This window comes from Puccinia triticina, chromosome 1A, assembly GCF_026914185.1.
Source record: "Puccinia triticina chromosome 1A, complete sequence".
Taxonomy (NCBI): domain Eukaryota; kingdom Fungi; phylum Basidiomycota; class Pucciniomycetes; order Pucciniales; family Pucciniaceae; genus Puccinia; species Puccinia triticina.
This window is the reverse complement of record NC_070558.1, coordinates 2390998-2412384: the sequence shown is the minus strand read 5'-3', so window position 1 is coordinate 2412384 and position 21387 is coordinate 2390998. Positions and strand designations below refer to the sequence as shown.

The 21387-nt window shown below is 49.3% G+C and overlaps 3 protein-coding genes across 3 annotated transcripts; all 3 read right to left on the bottom strand.

Moving 5' to 3' along the window:
- Positions 1 to 4804: 4804 nt before the first annotated feature.
- PtA15_1A301 (uncharacterized protein) lies at positions 4805 to 5200 on the bottom strand (the record flags this gene model as incomplete). Its single annotated transcript, XM_053165315.1, has 2 exons — positions 4805 to 5078; positions 5145 to 5200. 2 exons carry the CDS (start codon positions 5198 to 5200, stop codon positions 4805 to 4807), a joined length of 330 nt encoding a protein of 109 aa, XP_053016518.1.
- A 6953-nt stretch (positions 5201 to 12153) lies between these two features.
- PtA15_1A300 (uncharacterized protein) lies at positions 12154 to 12681 on the bottom strand (the record flags this gene model as incomplete). Its single annotated transcript, XM_053165314.1, has 3 exons — positions 12154 to 12267; positions 12350 to 12453; positions 12555 to 12681. The coding sequence occupies 3 exons, from the start codon at positions 12679 to 12681 to the stop codon at positions 12154 to 12156; spliced, it is 345 nt and encodes a 114-aa protein (XP_053016517.1).
- Positions 12682 to 13747: 1066 nt separating this feature from the next.
- On the bottom strand, positions 13748 to 14316 carry PtA15_1A299 (uncharacterized protein; the record flags this gene model as incomplete). The annotated part of the gene is made up of 3 exons (XM_053165311.1): positions 13748 to 13865; positions 13942 to 14041; positions 14124 to 14316. The coding sequence occupies 3 exons, from the start codon at positions 14314 to 14316 to the stop codon at positions 13748 to 13750; spliced, it is 411 nt and encodes a 136-aa protein (XP_053016516.1).
- Positions 14317 to 21387: the final 7071 nt, after the last annotated feature.

Below are 21387 nucleotides of genomic sequence, written 5' to 3'. Positions count from 1 at the left end.
TGGCGGATTTCTGGTTCACCACCGTAGCTGGTTGCTGGATTGTTGAGGCCGCTTGTTGAAAAACCAATTCCTGAGAGTAATTTTCCGGTTCTTTTTCCGTAACGTCCATCATAGGTTCTGGGATTTCTGTTTTTGTTTCTGCAATGTCCCTCACAGGGTGTTTAATTTCAATGGCTGGTTCCAGGACATGCTCAAGTGGTTCCTCTGAGCAATTGAGTTGATGGTTGTAATCAGGAGGTAAGCCTAGAGCCTCCACTTGTTTTCGCAGTTCTATAAGTTCTTGCTCTAGATTGTGAAGCTGTTTGTAACGTTCCTCAATCCGTATAACTTCTGTTTCTGTAGCTGCAACCAGATGGTTCCATTGAGGTGCTTTGGTGTTTCCGTCCTTTCCTGTTGGAAGCTGGCCTTTGTACAATAAGGTCCTTTTGATGTTTTCCTGGCTTTCTCTCAAGAAAGGAATCAGGAATAGCAGGCCGGGGTCCTCGTACTTGATGCTATCATTTTTGACCAGGCAACCAAGAATTGAAGTGCATTTTCCGAGATAGGTGTCGAAATCCCTCTCCTGGCTTGTTGTTCTGCTACATCAATTAGGTTGTTGGTGGTGTACATAAAGGTATTATCTAAGTCCCCCCACGTTTTGACCATTCCTTTTCGTAATTTTTTCCAGTCGCAGTCGTCATATCCGTCCATCTCCTCAAGTTCGCTCTTGAGTTCCTCCGTCCGCACAAATTGTCCAATCTGAAGCGCCTTATCGTAATCCGTCGCTTGGAAAGCATTGGCCGTTCTTTCAAAACGTTTTAAGAACTTCATGAATTGGTTGCCATCATAGAAGAGACCAGGTTCCTTAATATGACCGGTTTGACTTTTTGGACCGCTGGTGGTTGGTAGTACTGCGGATAAAAAGCTTGTGGATGCTGAATAGGTGGTTGCTGAAACGGTGGGGGTGGGACCGGTTGTTGTTGTTGTTGAAATTGAGGTTGATACATAGGTTCTTGAATATTTTCCGTGTTGTGGGTTCCGTACCCGGATATAGGTTGACGTGGAGTATTGTTACGTTGCGGTAAGTTAGTGTTTTGAGGAGTTTTGTCTGAATCTGACAATTCATCTTCACATTGGTCTCTGAGTTGAAGGTCAATTCCCTTTCCTTTGTCTTTTCTAGGTGGTGCAGGTGGATTTGTCGTATCCGTATTCCAATTCAAGGCTGAAGTTCTGGCCGCAGGTCTGTTCCTAAAAGGGGTCAATGGAGGAGCGAATCCATTTTCCAAATCTGGTGCGCTGAACGGTAAACTCATGCTGTCTTGTTGATTCCTAGTTTTGTAATATCACAATCCGTTGATAACTGTTTTTACTGTGCTCTGAAAAAGAAACAATAATATCTGGTCTCTGGTCTCTTTACCAGGGCAAATTGGGGGTATTTCTTATATTTTGATATCAAAAAATTACTTAACAATCTGGGAAGTACTGTTCAACAGTCTACCAATTTATCCGAATTCCTAGGGTTGTTCTGCCCATCTTTTGGTTTAATAAATCAGGCTGCTCCTTCCAAAGTTCTCTTCAACAGACCCCTAACTTATCCAGATTCCTAAGGTCGTTCTGCCCATCTCCTGGTTTAATAAGTTATGCTGCTTCTTCAAGATCCTCGTCTCAGAGTGGTTGTAACGTTTCTTTTCAGAGGTACGTAATTTGTTTTGTAAGATGGTGTCTAATATTTGACTAGTTGTCCAACAGAATAACTGAATATGCCGTCGAGTTTGTAGATTTTGTCAATGAATTTGATCCTTTCGCCGCTAGAAGTCGTTTTCCTTTGACGTTAGTTCGAGTCGTTGAAATCGGTAATACGGTGTCAATTGAAAAAGGTTATCCTATCACGTTGGGGACTCCCTTGTAAGACTCAAAAGTGGTTGTGAAACCCTTTTGCTGAATGGAGAAGGGGATGAAGGAGGTGCAAGCTCTGCCCTTCTATACTACCAGCTACAAGACCCACCAAGGTAAGCTTGGCAAGCTTTAATAAGTGATAGGAGTGGTTAGCTCAAGATAAGTTCCTCGTGACACAGTATAAAAAGGTTGTTATTCAGTATGTAAGAGTTGCTATATGTAAGTGAGAGGGTTGAGTGGGTACGTAAGTGTTTTGGGTGATGGGTGAGTATAAAACTTGATGAGTAATAAACTGAGGAACTACAAATGGGGGGGAAGAGAGCTCCTTATATAGACAAATGTGAGGGATTTTGGCTCCAGGGCAGCCCCTGAGTGAGGTATTTTAGCTGGCCTGGACTGTACAACATGAGGGAGTTAAGAGGGAGTGGCTGTGTACAATTTATGCAAGGGGTGCATACATGAGGAGGGGATGTGCCAGATGATGTCATAATTTATGCAAGGGGTGCATAAGCTGTGCAGGGAATGATCAGGTGATGTAATAAGACCAAACAAAGTGGAGTTAGAAGGAACTAGAATGCGGGGAACCATTCAGTTGAAGGGGCACAGCCTGCAGGGGCAGTGCTGCATGATGTCATGTACATAACAAACAAAACCAAACCAATATATGTAGTGGGGATAGAATGGTGCGGGGAATGTGACTTGAGGCGCCTGACAGGTGGTTGACTGGGTGCTACAGGTTGTCCAGAGGGTCTAACTTCCAGTGTAGTGGGGCTCCAGTGATGCTTCCAGTGGGGAATAGGGGTTAATTTAGCCGTGGAGTCCATTTATGGTGTCATATGGATGGTATCTTGAGGCCTTCTGTATGTACACAAGAAAAACTTTTGATTTTTCACATTTTTGCATACCACACCGGCACAATCCGGTCATTGAGAGGTTTGAGTCCCCTTGATGACCGGCACGGACCATTCATTGAGAGGAGGTGTGAATCTCCTTGATGCCGGTCTGTACCGGTCATCGGGGGGAATCACACCTCTCGATGACCTGTACACACCTGTCATTGAGGTGTGACTCCCCTTGATGACCAGCACAGGCCAGTCATCAACAGGAGGTGTGAACCTCCTCAATCCCGGTCTGTACTGGTCATCGGGGGGAATCACTCCTCTCAATGACCTGTACACAACGGTCATCAAGAGGTGTGAGTCCCCTCAATCACCGGCATGGACCAGTCATGAAGAGGAGATTCCACTCCAATCAAGATTGTTTTCTTTTGCCCCCGTGGTGTACCGGTGATAAAGAGATGTCAGCGGGCATCCAGGTGGGCCAGAAAGGGTGTGTACATAGTATACCCTGCTTGACTGGGGTTCAACTTGAACCCCATATGCACTCCAGCTCTGCACTCACCTTTCAGGGAGGAGAAATATCATGAATGGAGTGCTGGGGATATGCACTCTAATTTTATGGAGTGGGACTCACCGGCACTCGATACATTTGCTGGCCACTGCAGTTCTTTGTGGTGCACTCCAAAGACTCTTGAGTCCCTGGTTCTGCACTCCAGCCAACTTGGAGTATTCTACTCTGTACTCCAACAATCATTGGAGCGTGCACTCCATACACTCATTTGTGGAGTGCTTTTGGGATTTTTTGGAGCGTACTTAGGCTGACCCAAAAAAATACAAAAACATGCATCAGAGCAATCTACAGGGTATGGGTATACACAGAGTTAAAAAATCAGGTCAAAACATTCATATATTTGGTCAATATTGTGGATCGAGTCCACCTGATCACAGTTGGGCTTAATTCAGCATAGGTATGGTGTATGTTCTACATGTAACTTCCACAATACATCCCATACAATTCCAGTTAGGATCCGGTTAGATTGCCCCTGAAATCAACCATTCTTTGAACAAAGATCAGACCAACATCAAACCAACTTCAAACCAGTACCTTACAAGGATTGGACCAAACCTCGGCATGGATTGTGCGAAGGCACTTGTAAACAGGTGCTGAGCAAACGTCTGTGGTGTCACTCAAGTCAGTGAGATAGCAGTCAAAGAGTAACATACTAACATACATTGATTCCTACTGCCACATGTTCTGATGCACTCAAAGCCTCCATGTTGTTTGCAATCTTTGAAGGAAGGATAAAGCTCTCTGGGTATTGCTCCTCACGTGGATTGTCTTTGCTGGCATCAGCATAGCATTGTTGCTGAAAGTTTCCGTCCAGTGCTATCATAAAATCAGGCTCAGTTGGATCAGATTTAATCTCGTGGTGTTGGGGTCCAAAGCATTGTGGGAATTTGTTGGCCCACTTGTCTGATTTTGTCAGTTGTAATCCATATTCAAACAACTTTTTTTGGCCAGTCAGGATGCGGGAGTAGAGGTCACTGCAGTGTGAGAAGGGGACACAGAGCTGACAACGCTTATGAGTACTTCCACGGTTGAGCAAAGGAGTATCTGTATGAGTGTCAAGGAAAGAGCTCAGGGATTCAAGGAACCCTGACGCAGATACCGCAGTTGCTTGCCATAAGTGATGGTGGTACTGAACTAGTTGTATTGAAAAGGCTGTGCAAGGTGCTTCTGCCAAACATGCGAAATAGCCGTAGTGAATTAATCAAACAACATCCGGTGTGCACTTGCAAAAAGGTATAGGCTTCCCTGGATGACGGTCTGATTATAGAAAATCAGCCATGATGATGTTTCAATTGGAATAATAAGAGTAAAGTTGCTTACAGAGCCTATCAATTAAATCCACTTTCCGTATTGAAATTTTGTTGGACGGACATGTACATACGCCTGGTGGTAGGGTGTAATCATTTGGTGGGGTGGTCCAGTTGAGAGTGGTTTGTTGACACAGTAGGTATGCAGCAACAACTTGATTATTGAGCTCGTTCCATTTTTGACTCATCTCCTCTCTTCTGTCAGCATAGCGTCAAAGGCAATAGTATTCTGAATGCTCTTCAAGTCCGCTGTCATTGCGCTCGGGATTGGAATCATTTGAGTTTACAGGAAGGGGATCAAACGGGTTGGCAGCATTGTCATGTCTTTGGTGATCTTCTTCATCGGAGGGATCTTCGGTTTTGTCAGATTCTTCATTCAATTCTTGCAGAAAACTATTTGCCGGCCCCCCCAGCCCTTGTCGTTGAGAAAGTCGTAGAAATGCTGCTCTGCGTGCTTCAGCGGCGGCCTCTTGTGCCTCGGCGAGCCTGGAGGTACGACGCCTAGATGAGTCAGTGGAAATGGTTTGCCTCCGGGTGTTTGTTTGAGAAGACGTTCGTGAGTTCGATTGACCGCGGGATGGCGCCTGTGAGTTGGATCGGTGGGGCATTGAGCAGGTGATATTGAAGATTAAGCGAATGGAGATGGGAGTGAGAGGAGTTGAAAAGGAAACCAACTCCGAGTCTATTATTTAGACACCCTTATAATTGAGACACCCTTACAATGTGTACATAAGGGTCATAAAAGGGACCCTTATGTTTATCGTTATACATAGTCACCTATCACACATGTGATACATGTAGTGACAGCACTAATGTGACAAAAGACCTGAATAACGTAGTGAATGCGGAGAATCCGCTCTGCAGCTTATTCTCCGAGGGACATAGTATGGTCTATTGGTAGGCGAGTGTCACTAATTGTAACCTAAGTGGTTAGGTTACAACAGCCACCCCCTCGCCTAGCCGCTAGACCCTATCTACAAAAATATGCATGAAAGAGAAGAAAGAAAGAAAAGGAAAACAAAAGAGCAGTAGAGTTTAAAACACAGAATTTCGTATATAAGAGGCATACCCAGAGGAAATATTGAGATAGTTCCGGAAACAAACAATGGAGGATATAAAAAGAGAAAGGAAGAAAGAGATAGGAAAGAAATTAGGAAGCTTTAAAAACAAAACTTCTCATCCTCTTGAACAGTTCAGGCGGGAGACTTTTAGTGAAAATATCCGCTTTTTGTTTGCTGGTCGGAATCCAAGTCAGTGTTGTTAACTTACAAAACAGGGCTTTGTTGGTGATGTAAAAATCACGGTCAGTATGCCTTGTGCGCTTGTTCGCAGCGTCATCGGTTCCCACCTTCACTGCCGATTGATTGTCGCAGTAGATGTGGCCAACGAAATCAGTCTTGAGAATATCTTTAAGCAGGTGCCTTACCCATAAAGTATGTCTCGTGGCAGCTCCCAACGCCATGTATTCCGTGTGGCATGTCGAGGCCGCCACGGAGGCCTGCCTTCGCGCCACCCACAGGACTGGGCACCCTATGAATTCCACCAAAACTCCAAAAGATGACCGCGAGAACTCGCCACCCCAGGATGCATCACAGAAAGTCTTCAAAGCCTTGGGCTCTCTGTTGGGGAAAAGGCATAAACGTTGATCAGTAGAACCTGCCAAATAATTCACAAGATGTCGTAATCCCTTCCAATGGGTAACACTTGGTTTGGCGGAGAAACGCGCCAAATAGTTAACCGCAAAAGCTATGTCAGGCCTTGTCCCAACTGCCAAATAGCTAAACATGCCAATGACATGCAGGTACTTCGAGGAGGACGCTGGATCACCTTCTTCCGTCGCGGCATTGAAATTCGGTGGGAGCGGAGTTTTGGCTACCTGTATCCCATCCCATTCTTCATCCAGAATGGTCTGGGTGAGCTTTGGCTGCGTAAGAATGAAACCAGACTCAGTACGCTCAATATTCAGCCTCACTATGGAATCCAGATGGGAACTCCATTTGATTCTCAACACGTCCTTGAGATCAACTTCAAGCTTCTTGATTAGGGCCTCACTGGAGGCAGTGACGACGCCATCGTCGACGTGGACCCAGATAACGCCTGACTCTTCCTTGTGCCGTAGGATATATAAGCTGTTGTCATATTGGGAGGGGGAATAACCGAGCTTGTCGAGTATGGCTCGCAGATGGAGCCACCAGCACCTTGCCGCCTGGCGAGTCCCATAGAGAGCCTTTTTCAGCAAGAAACCGTGTCCTGCCGGGACCTCAACCCCATCAGGCGGCTTGAACCAAATCTCCTCGTCGATGGGAGAGTTGAGATACGCCGCCACGAAATCGAAGCTGTGAACAGGCCAATTAAAACGTGCCGCTATAGCGAGGAGCAGGCGCAAGGATACAAAAGTGGCCGTGGGTGCGAACGTCGCATTAAAATCTTTACCCGCTATCTGCTTGAAGCCCTTAGCAACGTAGCGGGCTTTAAAACGGGTAGAATTCCCATCAGCCCCCGTCTTCTTTGCAAAGACCCACCGACCGTCAAGTGGTTTGGTCCCTGCCGGCATTGGTTTAGATTCCCAGACATCCATCTGTTCAAGATTGGCGAGTTCTTCTGCGATTGCCCCAGCCCAATTGTGCTTGTCGCCTGACTTCATTGCTTGTTTATACGTCTTTGGTATGTCTACACCATAGAAGGCGCATGATTGCAGCACAGCATCAACTAGGAGTTCTTGATTCTCGAACTCAATCTCATTGACAAAGTTCCCGAGGGTTATCTGTTGAGCAATGAACTCAAGCGACATTTTTCCTTGAGGGTTGGCGGCATTTGTTGGATTGATTTGCTTTGAACTGGGAATCGTGACTCGAGGTACGCTGTCAACAAAGCGTACCATTGCCAAGCTGACGAAACGATTCTCGGACGGTAGATAAAAGAGCCATCCTTTGCTCGCCTCCAAGTGAGAAACCACATACGCTTCTAGAGCTCTATCCGCCAGCTTGTCTCTCTTTTCACTAGGAATGTGGATAAACACCCTTGACCCAAAAATCCTGAATGTAGTGAAACTCGGTGGACGGCCAAACATTCCTTCATAGGGTGTTTTTCCTTTACTAGCCTTATTGGGAATCCTATTGAGTACATGATTAGCCCAGAGGAAAGCATAGTTCCAAAATGTACGTGGGAGTTGGCTATCGCTAAGAACCGTGCGACCCATATCCGCAACGGTGCGGTTGAAACGCTCTACTACCCCATTCTGATAATGGTGATAGGGGAGAGAACGTTCCGCTATGATTCCTTTTTCTTTAAGAAATTTCCCAAAAGCCTTGCTTGCGAATTCCCCGCCGTTGTCGCTGCGTAATATTTTAACCGAGTCTCCGGTTTGTTTCTCCAACTTCTGGATTATCTCTATGAGGACATCGTTGGCTTCTGACTTTGCCTTAAGGCTTCTCACATACGAGTATCCCGTCGCTACATCCCTGAGGGTAAGCAGGTATTTTGCGCCATCGACTGATTCAACCGGGAAAGGCCCCATTAGATCAGTGCATAGTATTTCTAGCCTAGCCGGGCTACGCATCGTGCTGGTGACTGGATTGAGACTTGTGCTTTTTGTAATAGCACACACCGGGCAATGGATCTTTCCTGGCGGTAAGTCGGAAGGCAGACCAAACCCTAGTTTCTGTTTAATCAGTGACCTTATCTTGCGTAGGCTCACATGGCCAAAAATACGATGCCAAAATAAAAGCACCTTCTCTGACTCTGTCAGGGACTCCGGTCTCCAACTGGAAGGATAAACCCTTTCAAACGGGGTAATGAACGGATCATTAGGGGAGGACACTTCATCCTTGGATCCTGCTCCTAAAGCTGCATGAGTTGGAATGGCATTTTCGCCGTTGATTGCAGGAACAGATTGAGAGTATGAAACAGGAATGTCGGGCATATTCAAAATTGGAGAATCAGAACAAGAGGAAATCTGGGATTGCTCGCCTTCAGCCGGCATAGGAGAGTAGGGAAGAACACGAGAGGAAGCGATAGAAGAAGAATGAGAAAGAAAAACCGGGTTAGCCGGACGCTTGATGATCGGATAAGGTATGCACCATCTGTTCTTGATTCGCTCGAAAGGGCAGCGGAAAACAGGAATGCGACCAGGATTGAAAATATAAAAAGTATCACTGCAGTTGTCATATTGGAATGACCAGTTAGCTTTCCTGAGGGCCGCCAGAGAAATTAAAGTGGAACACGCCTGCTCACAGAACAGCACACCGGATATGGTTATGGTTGTGTCACTGGGCTCTCGGAAACGTAACTCGCCTGCGCCTGATATAAAGGCTCCAGCTCCCGCAGTTGCTACATTCAAAGCAATGGGAGACTTGAGAAGTCTGAAGTTATGAAGGAGCTGGATAGAACCCGTGAGGTGATGGGTAGCTCCCGAGTCGACTATTGCTGGGGTACTCACATCAATCTCCGCTGTCATCGCACCAAAATCCACATCAGCCACCCCATCGGGAAGGTCTGAAACCTCAACCTCCCTCGCAGATGCCCCACCCCCTCGTTGATTGTCTTGTCGAGGTCGGGAATGGTTGGTTTGTTGGCGTTGAGATTGGGCAGGGTTAGGCCTGTAGCTGTCAGCTGGTCGATGAAACTGCTGTTGATGTTGCGGTGGGGCCGAGAACTGTTGGGAAGGGGGATAGGGCATCTGAAAATGTTGAAGATACTGAGTCGGGTTGAGTTGCTGTCGGGACTGTAGACCGGGAGGCACGCCGAACTGAGGTTGACCGAACGGGAAGTTGAGAGGTGGGTAGACCGCGCCGATCATTGGCATGAAAGGTGGCTGGTGAGCTTGCGGGCGAGGTGCCTGAGTGGGTCGGTAGGAGAATGCTCCGGGGCCACGCTGTCAACGGTTTACCGGTGTCTATCTGGACCTGGTGGGGCAGTCTCTCAAGTAGTGCGAAGCGTCTCCGCAGCTCCTGCATCGGTTCGCTGTGACGTGATAGAATTCCAGAGCGGCCGGCCAGTCAACCTCTGGGACATCAGTGAGAAAAGCCGCTTGGTTGAACGGTGGGAGGTCGGCTGTCGATTGATGCATTGCTGGGGAATGAGATGGGGACGAAGAAGGTCTTCCTATGGGTCGCGTGTGGTCATCCTGGAGTTTGCAGGCCGACAGGAGCTGAATCAGTTTGTCAAAAGTCGGTGTCGTACAATCTGCTGACTTCTGAAGTTCCAACTCGATCCGTCGATTGAAATCTTGACCAAGTGAAGTGTCTCTTCCGATGCTGGCCTGGAGCACAAAACCCATGAACACATCATCGGTGAGTGTAACTTTCCGATTTCTCCACTCCGTCGCCAGGTCCTTCAGCTTCGATGCCACCCCAGCTGAAGTCGGGTTTGCCAAGTTCTTGAATTCGATGAATCGGTAGAAAACGTCGAGTTGTGCCGCGCGACTGACCGATTTGAATTTCTTGAACATCAGATCGTACATCGCATTACAAGACGAAGCACCGTGTACGTCAGACTTGAGGGACTCGTGAATCATGGCTAGAAAAATTGCTCTGCCTATTTTTTCGAGCACCGAGTTCGTCTTCGTCGTGGTGTAGTAGTCTTTGTCAGACAGATGAATTGTCGCCTTCTCAGACAGCTCGCGGGTCCACACTTCGAAATTTGATCCATCGGCGGCTAGTATGAAATCAACTGGGATGCCCGATGTGGCCGCGTGTACTGCCTTCCCGACGATGTTAGACTCTTCAAGCTGAAGCTTCGCCTCAGCCAAATCTGCTGCTTGTTGCGCCGTTGAGAGATGGGGTGGTGGATCCATTACGAAAGACGTCGGTGGTGGATGATTGGGGGAAGGTGGAGAGGGCGGAACGTAGATGTTGAATGAGGATTCTCCTCCTTCTGCCGATGCTATTGGTGAGGCGAAAGACGGTGGAGGTGGTGGAGGAGGTGAGGGGGGAGGGGGAAAAATCGGTTGTTGGAAAGTCGATCGAGGAAGAGGGACGTAGTGCCGCTCTGTCAGAAAAGCGTCCGCGTCTGAAGAGGTGGAAATCGGGGCCGGTGGAAGCTGCGGATAGTACCGGTTCCGGGGTTTTGCTGGTCGAGCTTGCTGCCAGGCTCCAGGAATCCGCTGATCGATGACCGTGGCGTCTCCTGTCGATTGTTGTGCCTGCGAATTTGGTCGTATGTCGAGATCAGGAGTCTGGCCAAAGATTTGCTCCAAGCGATTAGGGGTGTCTCGGATTGAAGCTGTAACGGCGTCGAAAAGTTCTTGACCGCTGAGTTCGGCGATTGATCTTCCTGACCAGGCGGACAATGCTGATGTGCGGCGATTAGAACCAGAAGGGATATCTTGTCGGTCGTTGTTTGACATAAACTGAGGGGATCGGGAGGAAAAACAAAAGAATCAACCGAAGCAAACAAGCTACCCGTGGCTACTCACTTGATCGTCTGAGTTCTTCGGAAGAGGTTTGAGAGAGGGAGTAGACTTTTGGAATGTCAAGGTCGCGTCTAAGCCCTGATCCGTGCCAAAGGAGCAGATTTCACAGTTTTGGCGGACTGCTTAGCTTTATCACAACGTTCTTGTGTTTCCGCAGTCAGAGTAGATATGGGGAAAAAACGATGAAGAACCCAGATTTTCAAGAAAATAGACACAGGCACTTGAATACCCCTGAAGATCCGATTGATAACCAAGAGAGAAATGTTGACGATCCTTGAGGTAGAAGATTGGTCGGGTTGATTACTCCCTAAACTGGGATACCCGAGAAAGTTTTGGTGACAAAATTGAGATAGCTAAAGCAATAAAAAATTCCGGGTCGATTACGTTTGATTCAAAACTACCCTGATTATTGAGACGAAAAGAATTCGGTATGGCGAGATTTACAGGCTCATAACCTAATGTGACAAAAGACCTGAATAACGTAGTGAATGCGGAGAATCCGCTCCGCAGCTTATTCTCCGAGGGACATAGTATGGTCTATCGGTAGGCGAGTGTCACTAATTGTAACCTAAGTGGTTAGGTTACAACAAGCACAACAGCTAGCTGCCCAACGTAGGTTCCGCAATGCTGCGAGCCCAGCGGGCCACGCAGCGATGGAAGGCAATCGAACGTTGGTCGCGAGCTCGGGACCTGCTTAGTCATACGCCTGTGAGAGGGCGGGCGAGGGGCATAGAGACCTCCCGTAGCCTGCATAATTCATGTAAGCAGGCTACTGAGTAGCTCGTTTCCAGTCTCCAGGGGTGTCGCTTCCCGCGGCACTAAATTTCTTTACTCGCGGGTGACATACTTGCTTAAAAATTTGGCGTGAAGTCCCGCAAGAAATCGCCCCGAGCATCCTCATAACAATACTTGCAAGCGCTCGAACACCTTCCCGGGTTTCCTTATTGTGAAACCCCCTACAGCACTGGCGATGTAAAAGATAGGATTTAAAATTTGACATCCCCTTAAATTACCATCTGCTTTTTCTAGCTAATCTCTGCACAAGAGCGCCAGCTGAAAACGTGTGAGGGAGCCAGCAGGGTTTTAGTGACCCTATAGAGACAGCTTATCAAGTTTAATCAGAAAACTGTTCAATTCAAACTAACAAGCTTAATAACAGTCTACATTGGGGTTCTTCTTGCGGTCGGGAGGGGCGTCAAGCTTTCCTCCACTCTCGAGACTTTTCCTCGCGATTCTGAATTCGTTTTCGGTCGTATATGGAGGCTGGGTGTAGATGCAATCAATGAAGGCTTTTGATTAGTCCAACTTTGGCTTAGATAAATTTTGGTGCTGGTTTCCTACTAACTTTGTAAGTGTCTAACATAGTTTTTAAGCAGCATCGTGTGCGCCAACGAACATTGTCTCCTCGGGTTTGAACTTCACAGGTATTATCATGTCCTGCAAACTGCACTGTAAAATTGAATACCGAGTACATGATTGCAACTCAAGTACTGAGTCAGCTCACGGAAGTGAACTAGACACTATTACATCAGAAATTAGTGAACACATACCTGGGACCAGTTGTAGAGCGCTGTTTCTGTAGTCATTGGGCGAAAAACAGACACCTATACGTCCGTCTGGGCAGCCCAATACTGATGCGAGGAGCAACATGAAAAAGGGACAGCAAATCAACTTCATCTTGTTTATATACAATATATTTTGGTTGGCTTGAGGACTAAAGGTTGAGATGCAGACGGAGCAAAAAACGACCAGGTTTTTGGAAAAACTTAGGATGCCTGCTGATAATTGGAAAGCTTTGGAAAGTGACTTTAGTTCAGTTGGGAGAGTAGTGGAGTGTGAGATGTTGGGCCCGACCGCCCAACCAGTGCGAGTTTTTATACAAAATATGCGCTACACCAAGAGATGCATCGATGCGTTGGATGGCGTGTTGACAATAGGGCGACCGGAAACCTTGCCAAGGTTACATACACCGCAGGGCGGTCGAGTCGCCCCAGAAACCATCAGTGGGGCGCCCCCGTGACCCAGCCATCAGGAACACCGCCCCACAGGCGCCCCCAAAGACGACCTTGGGACCGTCAGGGAGGTCCCAGGGGGCTCCCATGTGGGTCGCCCCGAGGCCGCCGCACTCCAAAAGGGCAGACTTGGGTCGCCCCGCCTGTTCGGCCATGGGATGCCCCTGTCCCATGGTCGACGCGTTGGGGGTCGCATAAAAAGGCGATTTGAGGGGCGGCGCAATCGCGCGACAGGGTGGCACCCATGTCGACAAGACTTGGCAACTGCGCGGCCCCAAAGGGGCGGGTTGTGAGGGTCTAGTGAGACGTATCCGGGGCCTCCACCTGAGGGCCCAACCGGTCGGCCATAATCCGCATAGCTGACAGGCGAGCTGGACGACGTGGCCGGCGTGCCGGAGGCGTACGACGGTCGGTTCACCTTTCGGCCCAATGTGACAGCAGGCGCGGCGCTCAGACGAGCAGGGGACGCTCACTTGGGGGCACGAGGCAGGGCAGAATAGATCCCGGTGGGCTTGTGGCCCCAGTTGGGGCAGGCATCATGGGTCAACCGCATACAAGATTCATGGGTATTTGGTCTTATTCATTGCATGTTGTTAATAATAACAGATCTGGGAAACAACAGGCCCCTGGCAGATGCCAGGGGGGGAATGTCCTTTAGAGGTGGGAAAATGAGGGGGGGGGGGGGGGGGGGGGGCTCTGGGGCTCGAACGGGAGACAAAGCTTCGGAGCAGCTATTGAGGGTTCGCAGCGGCGGCCATCCGGGCGCGGGTCTCCTGGGGCGTCGGGAGGGCAACAGCGTCTTGATCGAGGTTGGTGAGCAAGGGCTCCTGCCCTTGCAAGGCTCCTTGACTGCCAAAAGGTGATTCCAGCTGTGAAGAGGCAGGCGTCAGATTGCATCGGGTTAGGGTACCGGGAATGTACTTACTGGTTCAAGAAGTGGTTGGTGAGGCCGCGGTGCTCCTCGAGGGTATCATCAATTTGATCCCATTGTGATGTGTGTCGGGCTTGGGAGGCAAAGTAGTTGACTAGCGTGGCCAGCCTCAAGTAAGCATATTTCGCCCCATGGGGGGGGGGGGGTCAGTGAGGTCTGAAGGAGGTGGAGGGGACTGGTGTAGCAGGTAGGAGTTTGGCTTCCACCATCTTCATCCACGGATGGGCTTCTCCGACGGCGGGCGCCGGTTCCATTCGTTCGACCCGCGGTGGGTTGAGGGGCCGATGACCGCGCGGGGGTGGAGTAGTTGATGGAGTTGGACACGGCTATGGCGGGGGATGGAAGGGCATCATATGTATGTCCGGGCATTAGTATAAAGGCTTGGAAGCTGCACGGTACAGTCCGGCGGCGGTCAGCTCTCCACGTGTCGATCCCGGTATCCAATCTTGGTGTAAATTGCTAAGCATGGTTGACTAACCTGCACGGTACAGTCCGGCGGCGGTCAGCTCTCCACGTTTCAATCCCGGTATCCAATCTCGGTGAGGAAAGAGAAAGGATCCCGGGCGTGCAAGAGCCTGACTGTACGTGCCCGGCAGTGACAGGGTTAGGGTTTGGACCTGTCACTGACAGAAGCTAAAACATCTATGTACATGTGATCTAAGTACATAGATAACCACCAAAGTTTGCCATCGTGCATCCTGAACTCTAACACCCCCTCCCACGCATGCAAACTTTAATTGACCAACCCCAGCTTAATCCCTGCCTCCGCCATTTTTGTTGTGCCAAGCCGCTTTGTCAACACGTCCGCCAACTGGTTCACCGTGCTTGTCCATTCCAGCTTGATGTCATTCGCCCGCACCAAGTTGTTTACAAAATAGAAAGCGCGTTGTAAATATTTTGTCTTTTTCTTTGAAGCGTTGTCAGTTGCAATCAAAATCGCGGCTTCATTGTCAACATGTATGGAAATTTGAGGATATAACTTGATGTCGTCCAGGATATTCATGATATGCTCTAGTTGCTGAGAGCCTTCAGAGAGCGCCAAATATTCTGCCGCACACGTTGAAAGTGCAACTACTGTCTGCCGTCTTGAGCCCCATGCAATGGCATCCCCGCAATGTGTCATCACATAACCAGTCGTAGACTTCTCGTGCTCGCCCCCCCAGTTTGCGTCCGTCCACAATCGCAAGTCGTCGCCCTTCCCATGGTAAGCCAACTTCTTTCCCAATGTTTTCTTGACATATCCAATCAAATAGTCTAGCGCGTTCCAGTGGGTTTCGCTGGGATTGGCACTAAAGCGAGCTAACAGGTTTACCGGAAAAGAAAGGTCAGGTCGCGTCCCACTCGACAGGTACATCAGTGAGCCGATAACAGATTGATATCCCGTCGCGTCTACCGCCACACCAGTGTAAGTCTCAAGCACGTCCTCGTTCAGCGCAACCGCTCTGGTGAAGGTCTTCCGCTCATATTTTTCCACAATTTTGTCCGCCATCAGTTTCTGATCTAGGTAGATTCCATCACGACGTTGTTCAAAATTGATGCCAACAAGTCGTTCCACCTTATCGGACCATTTGATCTCCAAATCTTTCATCATCCCGTCGCGCAGTTGGTGTAATAATGAAACATCTGAACCAACCGCAAACCCATCATCGACATGTAACCAGATGACCACAAAACCGCCACCTTTCCGGAACAGGTATAGAGAGGGTTTGATTTCACTCGCCTCAAAACCCAATTTTTCCACAGTAAGTTTGAAGTACTTCCACCAGCATCGGGCAGCCTGTTTTGTACCATACAGCGCCTTTTTCAGTTTCATTACTTTTCCTTTTAGTTCCGGGAATATTTTGACCGGAGGTTGAACATAGACGTCTTCTTCTATTGGGCTATAGAGATATGCTGAACTAACATCAAATGTTGCCGTTGATAGTCCGAATTTGTTTGCCATCAAAATCAGAAGTCTCAGAGTGTTCAAAGATGCCGTAGGGGCATAGGTCTCGTTGCAGTCGACTCAGAGCTGTTGATTGAAGCCTTTCGCAACATACCTCGCCCTAAACTTCTCGATCGACCCATCAGGCCTCCTCTTCAACGAGAATACCCACCGCGCGCCCAGTACCCGCATGCCCTTGAAAGGATCTACCGCTTCCCATACGTCCAGCTCGCCAAACTTGTCCATTTCATACGTCGCCACCGCCTTCCACGATACCGAATCGATTCCCGACAACACCACCTTGATTGTCTTTGGCAGATCAATTTCTGGGCCTGGGTTCAGTTGAGCCATCTGCCTCGCCTCCTCCACTGCAATTTCATTGGTACGCTCCTCTCCCAGTTTCAGCATAATCTGGTTGAGAACGAAATCCAGATCTAACTTCTTGACATTCTTCTTTACCAGAAGATTCTGGAAATCCGGGAAAACAGCTGCCGTGGAGTGTATTGCTCGCCTTTCACGAGGGGAAAAAAACAACCATCCTGCCCCCGCATCCGGATAACCAATCATGACAGCTTCCTGCGCCCGCTCATCCAGTTTCTTGCGGCGATTGCTGGGGATGTGGATCAACGCTTTTGCACCGAACGGGTACAGAACGTCTGGGTTAGGCCGCACACCATAGAATAATTCCACAGGCAACTTCTCCCCTGTTCGGGAATTCGGGATTCAGTTGTGGATGTGGCCAGCGGTCGACCAGGCGTAGCTCCAGAACCGTTGAGGAAGGCAACTTACATGCAACATTGTACGAGCCATGTCGCCTATCGTCCGATTTAGCTTTTCAGCTTCACCGTTCTGCTGAGGGGTATAGGGAGCGCTTGGAGCCGTTTTCAGGCCAATCACATCTAGCCTTTTCCGCAGAGCATGGACATATTCCGGAGCATTATCACATCAAACGTTGGTGGGGTACCGTCCAAAGTAATTCTTCAGATGTTCCATCCAGGACATGATTTTATCTGGTACGTCCGCTTTCCGCTCAATCGCCCCAACAAAAGAGAAAGTGCTGGCGTGGTCTCAAAGAGTAACGCAATATCTCATCCCGTGGAGATCTACCTCGAACGGTCCGGCAACGTCTGAAACCATCATATCAAGTGGTTTATCTCGGACAATTTGTGATTCAACTCCAAGCGATTTCCGGTTTGTGCTTTTGGAGATAGCGCAGCGGTGTCATACGACGGATTGGATGGACGAACACCAATCATTGTGGCGAAAGAATTCAGCAAACTCAATACAAATAGTGTTTGGCCAATAACCTTTCTAGGCCGTCCACATTATTTCTCAAGCAGCAAGAGATCAATAACCCTCTCAATCCCTTGCTTGAATTCTCAAAAACGCATCTAGTCAATTACTCATTATTTTGACTAGCGCGACTCGCAGGTTGTTGAGGCAAACACTAGTTCATCGGATTTCTTTTCGGTCTTGATTCTAGTCTCACATCTCTCGGCGCATGACTTTGTAGCACATACCCCTCGCCCTACTCACGGTCATTTCGCAGCCACCTTCAGAATTCAGCCGACAAAGGGCTCTCGGGACTCGAAAGGCACCATCGTTCCTTTCTCATTTCATTATGCAAAAACTTTCCCTGTTTTCTTCTATGGAATACCCGCATGTGGGCTCTCATCATCTATAAAGCCTACGATGTTGTATGATTTTGTTCTCCCTCATCAAATTAAGATTATAGTTTCTAGCACCTCTGGCTGCCTTCCGTGCCTTTGCCACTTTGTCCCCCTTCTAGTGTTCTGACTTAAAGTCCAAGTTATCAAAGCGCATTTCTCTCCGGAACAGAAGACACTCTCAGCCTCCTCTTTCTCCGCTGTTAGTGTCTCCATATCCTTTTCTCTTTCGTCTAAGTGCCCACCCGCCTGCCTGTACCAGGCGCCGTGTGACAAGCGGTCACAGAAGAACTCAGACCATTTAAGCTTGACTTCGGCGTAATTTATCCTCAAATAGCGTTTCAAGATCTCATCCGAAGCGTGACCAAGGTGCAAGTGCCATTTATATGGATCAAAAGATGGCAATTGGGAGACTTTATTGACATAAGAGTGATTCTTGGTTGTTTCTAGGGACCAACAATAATTGTGGAAAATTGTTGTGTAACGATTATTACAAGGATCGAGTAAGGTTGCATTGGTCCCCTCATACTGCAATCTCCAACCCGCCGCAATCAATCGGCCCGTCGACAAGATGATTCCATCTACGCCTGGCACAAAGTAGACTTCATCAATCACAATTTTCCCCGTTGGCATCGGGATCGTCACTCTTCCAACGTCAGTCACGGTAACGTTGCAGTCGGTTACGGCGAGATAGAATGTGCGTGGGGCCGTCAGCTTGCGGGTCGGTTTGAAAAAAGAGGAGTCGCCACTCACATGCGCAGATGCACCGGAGTCAAGGAGGACACCTTCAGTTACGCCAGGGAAGTTCACTTTTCACACATGATTTTTGGATCGCTAGGGGGGGATGTACTTCGAATCTTTCGACTCAAAATCCAGAGGGGGCGGGCTGGTTTTCTTCATGGCCACTTCTCGCCAATATTCTGAGCAATCCGCGAACCAGTGGCCATCTTCCGAGCAGTATGCACATTCAGTTCTGTACTGCTTGGTCTGCGCTTCAGTCTGGCCTTTCCCTTTGTAATACTCGGCCCTTTCAACGGCAAATCGTGGATGATTGAGTTTCAATGACTTATCGGCGGGGGTACGGCGTTGAGGTGTAACATATTTCCCTCTGCCTTGGTTGAAAGCATGAATGCAATCAAGGTCCATCGCCATGCTATCGACTCCCTTTTTACTGACTTTCCCGGTGGCAGCTTGAATGACCGTAGCGACATCGGCGAAAGACGGGTCCTTTTTGTTGTTAAAGTTCTGATCGACCGAGAATTCAAACTTTGTCAATTCCGTACCGGTGACCGGTTTGAAACTCATTTGGAGAAGAATCCCAACCGCCTCGTTTAGAGTGAGTTTTGACTGCTCAAGTTCACTCATGCATTTAGCCCACGCTGACATTGTCACCTCATTTGCTATGCCAGTGTTGTTCGCTAGTTCCATCAAGTTCGTCATCAAACCAATCTTATGACGTTGATCAGATCTCTGGCACTTGAGTTTCAATGCCTCGAAGATGGATTTTGCGGTTTTATGGCCGGCAGCTTTGATGATCCCAAGCAGCGACTTGTCGATTGTGTTCTTCATCAGGCTAGCAATCGCGTGGTTGTATTCGGTCGCCAGGTCGGTGAAACTGTTCGTCTTTACAATCATGGGCTCAGTGACAGAGAACGCATACTGAAGCGTTGCTTCAATCGATTCCTCCCACTGTGCATAGTTCGCCGAATTGAACGACAGAACGACATGGTCGGGATTCACCTCTCGGTGCAACTTGAGTGGTGACTTCAGGAAACTACCAAGTATGAGCTCCTGGCGATGTTCTTGTGCTCAGACAGCGGCAGACACCGGATCGTGTACATGAGGCGGGGCCGCTTTCAGACGATTTAGCTCGGCCGTCATATCGGCCATTTGGCGTTGGAGGTTGGCGAGTGCAACGTTTGGGTTGGCAGCCATTTCGGTCGGGATGGGGGGATGGATGTGGGGTTGGGGGTAACGTTCCTGTAAGATTCTTTTGATTTCCTCTTCTGGGATTCCTTCTTCCCTTAAGCAGATTCGATCTGTTTCTATATCCTGTTGTAACCTGTTCATCTACCGACCTCCCGTAGATTTGGAACTTATCCTATGACAAACGTGGCCTGGAGAAAGAGCGGCTTTTAACCTATAAAGGCTCGGAAGCTGCACGGTACAGTCCGGCGGCGGTCAGCTCTCCACGTGTCGATCCCGGTATCCAATCTCGGTGTAAATTGCTAAGCATGGTTGACTAACCTGCACGGTACAGTCCGGCGGCGGTCAGCTCTCCACATGTCGATCCCGGTATCCAATCTCGGTGAGGAAAGAGAAAGGATCCCGGGCGTGCAAGAGCCTGACTGTACGTACCTGGCAGTGACAGGGTTAGGGTTTGGACCTGTCACTGACGGAAGCTAAAACATTTCTGTACATGTGATCTAAGTACATAGATAACCACCAAAGTTTGCCATCGTGCATCCTGAACTCTAAAAATTAGCTTTAACGGGGCCGCAGCCAACACTGGGTCGCTACGCTAACCATAGCGGTTAGCGTAGCGTAGCGCAGCGCGAATGCGCTATTTTTTAGCGTAGCGTTAGCGCAATTGCACGCATATGCGCTAACGCTACGCGCACGCGGTGCGCAGCTATTTTATCTGATAGCGTAGCGTTAGCGCAGATGCGCGCAATTGCGCTAACGCTACGCATGCAGGGCGCAAAAGAGCGCGCGCTACGCTGCGCTACAGCGCCTTTAGCGGGAAAAAAGGGCTTTTTTTTTCGCTAAAAGCGCTGTACACCAGGAAAAAAAAGTAGTCAGTTGATGACAACTGACATAACACAGCTCTGGTTTCAGCTCCAAAGCTACTCCATCTGCTAGTTCAGGGCTGGCTGGCACACAGCTCAGTGCCCATTTTGGCACAGCTGAAGCCTCTAGCTTGCAATTTTCACAAGCTGCTCCTCAGCTTTGTCCCAGGCAAAGCTGCTGCTCAGCCTTGGCCCAGGCCCAGCTGCCCCTCAGTCTTGGCACAGGACAAGCCACTGCTCAGCCTTTGCCTGAGCAAGAACGGGTGTTGATGAACACACACCCGTCCCCCGGAGGCAAGCCCTCGCCCACGCCCTTTGAAAAGGGCGTGTGGGACCGCACACCCTTGATAAAGGGCGAAAGGGCATGCACACCCCTGTATGGGCGTGCGAGGGCGTGCACGCCCCCACATGGGCGTTCACAGGCGTGCACCATGGCTCGTCGGGAGCTCCTCGGCGGGCAGATGCAAGTATACCTGCTCGCCGAGAGCCCCTCGGCGGGCAGTTACAGATACCACCTCGCCGAGAGCCTCTCGGAGAGCAGGTATACATGCACCTGCTCGCCGAGAGCCTTGCCTGCTCGCCGAGAAGGATAACTCTCGGCGAGCAGGTATACAAACACCTACCCGCCGAGCCTGCTCACCGAGAGCCCCTCGGCGGGCAGGTGCATGTATACCTGCTCGCGCAGAGAAATCCTCGGCGAGCAGGCATACAGATCCCACCTCGCCGAGAGCCTCTCGGCGAGCAGGTATACATACACCTGCCCACCGAGCCTGCTCACCGAGAGCCCCTCGGCGGGCAGGTGCATTTATACCTGCTCGCCGAGAGAAATCCTCGGCGAGCAGGCATACATATCCCACCTCGCCAAGAGCCTCTCGGCGAGCAGGTATACTTGCACCTGCCCGCGGAGAGGCTCTTGGTGAGCAGGCTCGGCGGGCAGGTGCATGTATACCTGGTCGCCGAGAGAAATCCTCGGCGAGCAGGCATACACCTCTCGGCGAGCAGGCATACATATCCCCGCTCGCCGAGAGCCTTGCCTGCTCGCCGAGAAGGATAACTCTCG